Source organism: Vulpes vulpes, chromosome 16 (assembly GCF_048418805.1).
Source record: "Vulpes vulpes isolate BD-2025 chromosome 16, VulVul3, whole genome shotgun sequence".
Taxonomy (NCBI): Eukaryota; Metazoa; Chordata; class Mammalia; order Carnivora; family Canidae; genus Vulpes; species Vulpes vulpes.
In genome coordinates, this window is record NC_132795.1 from 77429268 (window position 1) to 77437858 (window position 8591).

An 8591-nucleotide genomic window follows, 5' to 3' on the forward strand; every position below is an offset into this window, starting at 1 on the left:
GTAAAAAAGGCCCAGGCTAAGGATAAAGAGAGGCAGCTACAACTTCTCACAAAAATAAAAACAGGTCACATGAAAGGAGACTGGGAATTGCTGTGATACTGGACTTACTTTCCTTGATTACCTGGGAGTAGAATTAAAGATGGAAAGGAGTGGCAGGCAGTGCTACTGTTTGTTATGAGCCTTGTTCTTTGAGACTACCGGCATACCTCATTTTACCGCACTTGACTTTATCACACGTTACAGACACTGTGTATAGTTTGAAGGTCTGTTGCACAGTTTTTCCAACAGCGTTTGCCCACTTCATGTCTCTGTGCCCCATTCTGGTAATTCTTATAATATTTCAAGCTTTTTCATTATTATATTTTTATGGTGATCGGTGATTACAACTCACTGAAAGCTGGTTAGCATTTTTTAGCAATATATACACATTTTTAAATAAGGTACATACATTGGTTTTTTGTAGACCTACTGTTGCACACTTAATAGACTACAGTGTAGTATAAACATAACTTTTCTGTGCACTGGGAAACCAGAAATTTCATTTGACTTGCTTTATTGCAATACTCCCCTTATTACAGTCTGGAACCGAACCTACAATATCTACAAGGTGGGCTTGTATAAATGTATGAATTAGGTAAGGATAAAAAAAACAGCTTAAAAATAAAGAACTGAGGGATCCCTGGGTGGCGCAGCGGTTTGGCGCCTGCCTTTGGCCCAGGGCGCGATCCTGGAGACCCGGGATCGAATCCCACGTCGGGCTCCCGGTGCATGGAGCCTGCTTCTCCCTCTGCCTGTGTCTCTGCTTCTCTCTCTCTCTCTGTGTGACTATCATAAAAAAAAAAAAATTAAAAAAAATTAAAAAAAATAAAGAACTGAAAAGGAAACTGGGCTAGAAAGGACCTAGGATATTGGAAGAGTACATCAACAAAGATATTGGAGTCACTAAGAATATGGCAAGGATTAGCCCCATATGTAACAAGACTATGAGCAAAGAACAGAATCGTAATTAAAAAAAGAAAAAAAGATGATGTAATAACAGCAAGGCATGTTACTTCAAATAGTATAAACCTCAAAAAAAAAAAAGGCTTACAAAAAAGATTTCTGCTAAGGGGAGGAGACAAATATTCTGATAGAGTTAATAAGATTTAAAGTTTTCTTAATCTAATCCATCTAATACATTATAGTAGAATATATATATACCATATACCATGCAAACTCCTATATACCTAGCAATATGCTTGTAATAAAGAATAATCTGCAAGTATGTTTTATGATTTCATAGATATAAATTCATTCTATGTTGGATTGTCATTAGTTCAAGAGCCCTTTCTGTAAAAAACTAAAAATGAAGATACATAAAATTAATTTTTTCTCTTAACCCTAGTCACTGTCTTGAAAATCCCAGTATTTATCACAGAGAACATTTGTCACAGTTATGGGAGGATCAGCTCTAATGCATCTCACTGCTGTAAGAGAAAACATTCAGACAGTTTTCCAGTACTGATTCTAAACTGTGAAAAGTAGTACATAATGAGATAATAAACAGGAACAAAAAATTCCAGAGAAGAAAGTGCCATACTCTTTAAATGGCAAAATAGACCTTTTTAAAAAAGTTTCTGTTGTCCTCTTAGAACAAAACCAGCTGAAGTTTAAGTTCGCATTTTTCCATTTCTTCTAATGTTGACTTTTAGGTTATTAAATGAGACAGTATGACTGTGTTAGAATTGTAAAATAACTTATTTGTAAAGTGTGATGATCTGCTTTCAACTTTTTCTTAAGGAACAAAAATAAAGATGCCAAATTGCATATTTTTTGTTTTTATTTTGTTAATTACTTCAGTAGCAAAGCTTTTTCTGTTACTCTGTTATTTCCAAACTCTTCCAGGATGAAGAATTGGGAAGCTAAAAGACGCCTTCCCATTTAAATCTAAATATTTTCTTTCTTTCCTCCTATTTGCCTTTCTATTCAAACTGCTTCTTTAAAATCACAGATAAAATTCAATACATTGCAGAGTAGGGAGGGAAGATACTGAATTTTCACAAGTGATTGATGTAGCTGTAACCTTTAGATTGCCCGATGAGTGGAAATATAGCAGTTGGTCTGTGAAATCTGGAAGATCACTACTTACAGATTTTTGAACTAGTTAATGTGTTGCACAAATGTAGTCCTGATTTCAGCTTTGGAGCTGTTGAATACAGATATGTTTCAGCAATACAGAATGTATTTTCCCTTTGTAATGCTTGAGGAAGTGCCTGAATTATTTGTATTAAGGAGACAGAAATCAGTGTCATAATGAAAGTAGGTTGATGCATGGGAAAAGAAACTAGAATTGAGAGAATTTCTTTCCTTTCCCATGAAATCTAAGTATTCCATCTGAAAGGAAATGGGGAATGAGGATTGGTCTGATGAATGGTGCCATGAGTGGCACTTAGGACCATCAGCAGCAATCAGCAGCGTCTTCCTCCTCTCACTTCAGCAGGACAGCAGAGGGTGGTGTCCTGATGGGTGTCACTGAGATTTCCAGTGAGAAGGGGCTGGTGCTGCCTGTTTTGTTTGCACACACCACCTTAACTTCAGTCTCTCCTCTTCCTCTTTTTTCTTTAGATCTTATAATCAATGGATAAAGTGGGGAAGATGTGGAATCACTTCAAATACAGGTGTCAGAATCTCTTCGGTCACGAGGGAGGGAGCCGTAGTGAAAATGTGGACATGAACTCCAACAGATGTTTGTCTGTGAAAGAGAGAAACCTCAGTATAGGAGACTCCACTCCTCAACAACAAAGCAGTCCCTTAAGAGAAAACGTTGCCTTACAACTGGGATCAAGCCCTTCCAAGAATTCTTCAAGGAGAAACCAAAACTGTGCTACTGAAATTCCTCAGATTGTCGAAATAAGCATTGAAAAGGATAATGATTCGTGTGTCACCCCAGGAGCAAGGCTAGCAAGAAGAGATTCTTACTCTCGGCATGCTCCGTGGGGTGGGAAGAAAAAACATTCCTGTTCTACAAAGACGCAGAGTTCATTGGATACTGATAAAAAGTTTGGTAGAACTCGAAGCGGACTTCAAAGGAGGGAGAGGCGGTATGGCGTAAGCTCCATGCACGATATGGACAGCATGTCCAGCAGAACTGTAGGAAGCCGCTCTCTGAGACAGAGGTTGCAGGATACTGTGGGCTTGTGTTTTCCCATGAGAACTTACAGCAAGCAGTCAAAACCCCTCTTTTCTAATAAAAGAAAAATACACCTTTCTGAATTAATGCTTGAGAAATGCCCTTTTCCTGCTGGCTCAGATTTAGCCCAGAAATGGCATTTGATTAAACAGCATACAGCCCCTGTGAGCCCACACTCAACATTTTTTGATACATTTGATCCATCCTTGGTTTCTACAGAAGATGAAGAAGATAGGCTTCGAGAAAGAAGGCGGCTTAGTATTGAAGAGGGGGTTGACCCTCCTCCCAATGCACAAATACATACATTTGAAGCCACCGCACAGGTTAATCCGTTATATAAACTGGGACCAAAGTTAGCTCCCGGAATGACTGAAGTAAGTGGGGACAGTACTGCAATTCCACAAGCTAATTGTGACTCAGAAGAGGACACTACCACACTGTGTCTGCAGTCACGTAGGCAGAAGCAACGTCAGGTGTCTGGAGACAGCCATGCCCACGTTAGCAGACAGGGAGCTTGGAAAGTCCATACGCAGATTGATTACATACACTGCCTCGTGCCCGACTTGCTTCAGATCACAGGAAATCCCTGTTACTGGGGAGTGATGGACCGTTACGAAGCAGAAGCCCTCCTTGAAGGGAAACCTGAAGGCACATTCTTGCTCAGGGACTCTGCGCAGGAGGACTACCTCTTCTCTGTGAGCTTCCGTCGCTACAACAGATCCCTGCATGCCCGAATCGAACAATGGAACCACAACTTTAGTTTTGACGCCCACGACCCATGTGTATTTCACTCCTCCACTGTAACAGGACTTTTGGAACATTATAAAGATCCCAGTTCTTGCATGTTTTTTGAACCATTGCTTACTATATCACTAAACCGGACTTTCCCTTTTAGCCTGCAATATATCTGCCGTGCAGTAATCTGTAGATGCACTACATATGATGGAATCGATGGGCTCCCTTTACCATCCATGTTGCAGGATTTTCTGAAAGAGTATCATTATAAGCAAAAAGTTAGAGTTCGCTGGTTAGAACGAGAACCAGTCAAGGCAAAGTAAACTCTCCTGCCCCCAAAGGGCATTAACTAGATCTGCTTTTATGTGCATCAGACAGTACACCTATAGCAAGCACACATATCAGTGTTAGGTTTTTTTCAGTACAGTATGTAGGCTTAGTGTTAGTGTCTGTCAGATGCAATCTGCTGTTACTCAGATAAACTTGGTGCCTATTGAGACAACAGAGGACAGAGCTATAGGTGTTCAGTAAGGCTACAAAAGCGTTTTGTTGATTGAACAGTTTGGTTTTTAATGACTGTTGTAATTGAGTAAAGCAACTCTGGGGCATTTGCTATGAAGAATTCTATTTCTTACTGAAGAACAAATTATTAATATTGGATGAGTATTTCAACAGTGTGACTAATGTTTGAAATTGTTATTTTTTTCTAAGAATTTTTCTATAACCTTCCAAAAGTAGCGCTGTTTGTAGTTACTATAAATCAAGCTTTGGAAGTCCAAAAATAAAGACTGCCTTCCTTTGAGAAAAAAAAAGAAAAATGCAATTTTCTGGCCACAAGGGCATAGTGCAGTTCACTTAAGTGTTGATATAGTTTATAGTCAGTCTCCTGTCTCTTCTGCAAAAGGTACTGTTAAGTAAACCAGGTTTTCTAAAAAGTTGCTCTTAAAAGTTCAGGCTTATAAAGCTGATAGTAGAATTTTATTTCAAGGCCTTAGGTGTTTTTTTTTTTTTTTTTTTGAATGAATGCTTTAACTTAAAACACATTGGGAAGAGCTGCAATGTAGTCCTGTGTGTGATTTTTTTTTTTTTACATTAGTACATGCAGTCTGCGCACTGATTAGTTAAAGTTGGATCTTTTCCCGTGCCCATGATGTGTTTGTGAACCATGAAGAAAGTGAGACTAGAAGATGCCCACACAAGTCAGATGATAACAGCAGTGGTTGCTGATGTTGAGATTATTGTTAAACTGCAGTGAACAATTTGGATGGCAGTATTTAGCTCTTTGTTGTAAGCTCTTACAGCTGAATAGCTTAAGTACAATTTATAGAATTTCAAAGCAGTTAATTTCTAATGGAAAATCTGAAACCCTAATTGCAGATTTAAAAGGTACTGTACAACCATTCTATCTGTAAATAACTTTACTTAGCACCTTTTTGTCACTTAGAATAGTATGCAGTACTACTTGAGTGAGCTATTTTGGAAGTAATACCAAGTTCTAGTGTTTGCTTCTTAGTATTGAACTGAATTTACGGTTCTGTGCTAGACATTTTGCACTAGTCGAATCCATTCTTGTGTCTTTTTGTTAATGTGCTCTGTACCACTGGTGAGTGCTCCTTGGTTTCCTTACCTGCTGCTACAGAAAAGTTCTTTTACATCCTGATGGCTATTGCCAAGGCTACAAAAAAGAAAAGCTATATTTGTATGCAACACTAACCCTTTGACTGCTAATGTACGTTTCTGCTTGCTGTGCCTTGTTATGGCTGCTTTTTTTGTGCTAATAAAGTATGTTTGGTGTTCTCCTTGTATATCTGCTGTTTTATACATTTGCAACAATTTCTCTTGTAAATGGAATGGTATGGGGTTTTTAAATAAGCATTACCCAACAACCTACTATAGTTAATGCAGAATTACTGTACAGTCTAATATTGACTTATTCTTATTAAACTCTAAATTTAATGCTACTCATCTTTCCAATCGTAATCACATATACTGTGGAACAGTATCTCTAGTTACTGCAAATTACTGTACAGTTTAGATTATAACACAAATGGACAGAGAAATATTGACTAACCATTGATTTCTCTGCTTATAAAGATTGAAGCTATCAATGATGTGTTATAATAAATGAATATCTTTAGCCTTCCACTTCATCAGAAACAAGTTAAATGAAGTCTTGTGAACTAATAATACATCAGCGCCATTTATTGGTTTGGGGACCATTTTTATTATAATCTTAAATGCCCAAAATGTAGAACTTAACCAAAGACTTGTCCATTTTTAAAGCAAAATGGGGATTGAGGGGACTTATAATTCTTATTATTTCTAATAAAAGTCCCTGAAGAACATATACCAAAGTGTTCGAGAACGTCATCCAAACCTACTTTAAAGCATTATGTGCAATTAAGTTGTTATGACATAATTATATTGCATAATTGTTGGGTCCGTTTTCTTGAGCTTATAATGTATCTGGAAAATAATCTCTTGGGAAAAAAAAAGTCCTTACTGACTATTGGAGAAAGATTATATATGCAAGCAAGATCTTATTTTAAAGAGGAAACTTGAAACTCCAAGAAAGCACTTGATGTTTTATATGCTTGTAGCAAATTGATGTTCTAATTGTAGTTTTATAGAAAATATTAATGCTTTTATGTATTTCAGAACTTTCGTATGTTAAATGGAAATTGTTTTAAATGTGTAAATATTTGAGTTTTATGTAAGCATGTATACATTGTGCTAAAAGTCACATGTTTCAGTTTGTGTGTAATATTAATATGCAACCTTCGGTTTAAAATTTTTTTCCTAAAAAAAATTAGTGGCTTATATTTTAAAAAAGAAAAATCACCAGCATGAAATTGCACCTTAGTCTATATTCACTGTGTCTTTTTCTGAATCCCATTGTAGCCTGTCAACTTAATATTTGTTCTCATGGTCTTTTTGAAGTGCATTTTAATACAAACCAGGAAATTCTTCAGAAGTTTGGACACATCTTCATAGTAAAGTAATTAACCCAAGGAAAGGTTCGTCTGATTCCTATCCATTCTCATTCTTTCCGGCATTCATTTATTCATTCATTCATTCATTCATTCACTTTATCTGTGTATATCTATAAACACACACACACACATATATATATACACATACATATGTACATTTATGATAATGTTACTTAAAAAATAATATTGCCATCTGATTTAAAATCATTTAGAGGCCTTATTCTATATATATATATATATATATATATATATATATATATATATATATACTCTCCTTGTACCATTCAGATTTGATTATCCACACCTGAGGTTTAGTTTTGCTGATACAATCGTATTTGTAATACAGTCACCTTACACCAAGAAAACATGCCTCAGTAATTTCTGTCAAAACACAGTAAATTTTTTTTGAAAAGGAAACAGCTTGGCTTAAATATAGTTATTAAGAGTCATTGTTAAATGTTTATTTCTTCAACAAAAATTGAGCCCAAATATCATACTCCACAAACTGCTGTGTGTTCTCATGGTCCATTGGAAGGTTTATATAAGACTTATAATGGCTTGAGACATAAAAGTTGAAACTTGAATTCTGTGCCTCACTTTGACAAAATGCAGAGTTTATGAACCTTTTTATTTGACATCTTGATCTGGTCGCTATTCATCTTTATCTCACGTTTCCTTTGCTACTTGGCACTACACACTAGTTTGGTAAATTTTATTGAGATTAGTCTTAATAGACTAATCTTTTTTTTTTTTTTTTTGTAGCAAAGAAAGCTTAAAGTTGCTTTTTGGTAGAGGCACAGAGGTGGTGAGTGAGTCAGCACTCTCATAGGGAAGCTAGAGCCATCTCTGGAAATGTGTAAATACAGGGAAATTCACACTAGTTCCTCCACTTGTTCTGTACCCAAACACATCCAACACATGCACTTTACCTAGAAGAAATTAGATAAAAGTGCACACGAAGGGCTGACTTAAAGGTGAAAAGTCTCCAAAGGGGACAGTGCTGCTTGGTGTGGATACACCAACACTACAAATCTATGAGGCTCAGGCTTTGTTTCATATTTTTGCAATAGCTGATACAAAACATAGACTAGAAATGTATGTTCTAAGATTATTTGGAGTTGGGAGTTTTTGTGGGAGATGCTTGGTTGTTGGGGTTTTTTGAGGGGGGTAGGGTAGAGAAGTTGCCATTGCAAAAAATATGGATCAGCTGGAACAACTCTTCATGTCCAGGAAGCCAGTGACTTTGAATGATGAGAAGAAAATCACAAAGAAATGAGCATTTTGATTAAAGGAACAAGAAAACTAAGTCTCAAAATAAGCTTATATGATGAGAAAGAGAATGCAGTAAGACCGAAGTCCAGTGAGTGTGATAGGGAGTGGCAGGTGATAAGGTAGAGTGGCCAGGGCCTGACTGCTTCGGACAGTGAGCCCATAGTAAGTTTAAATTTTCTTCTGAATGTGATGGTAAGCCATTGGAGGGTTTTAAGCAAGGGATTGATTTGGTCTGCTCTCTTTTTGTCTAGTAGATGGAGAACGGGCTATAGTGGGATAAAATAAGGGAGACTATTGCAGTCATCTAAATGGGAGATGTTGAGACTGGTGGTAGTTGGAGGGAGAAGTCAGATTCAAGATGTCACCAATTGTCTTTTCTGACAATTTGGTGATGGATTAGATGGGAAGGAAGAAAGAAAGAA

General features: G+C 36.9%; 1 protein-coding gene across 3 annotated transcripts in view; it reads left to right on the forward strand.

The window, feature by feature from the left end:
* Positions 1–6915, forward strand: part of SOCS5 (suppressor of cytokine signaling 5) — a 60358-nt gene extending 53443 nt beyond the window's left edge. For all 3 annotated transcript variants that reach the window (XM_072741557.1, XM_072741556.1, XM_025992594.2), the window contains exon 2: positions 2605–6915. In XM_072741557.1, the coding sequence (XP_072597658.1) occupies positions 2617–4227 (1611 nt within the window). In that variant the 5' untranslated portion in view covers positions 2605–2616 and the 3' untranslated portion in view covers positions 4228–6915. The remainder of the gene's footprint in view (positions 1–2604) is intronic.
* The last annotated feature ends 1676 nt before the right edge of the window (positions 6916–8591 follow it).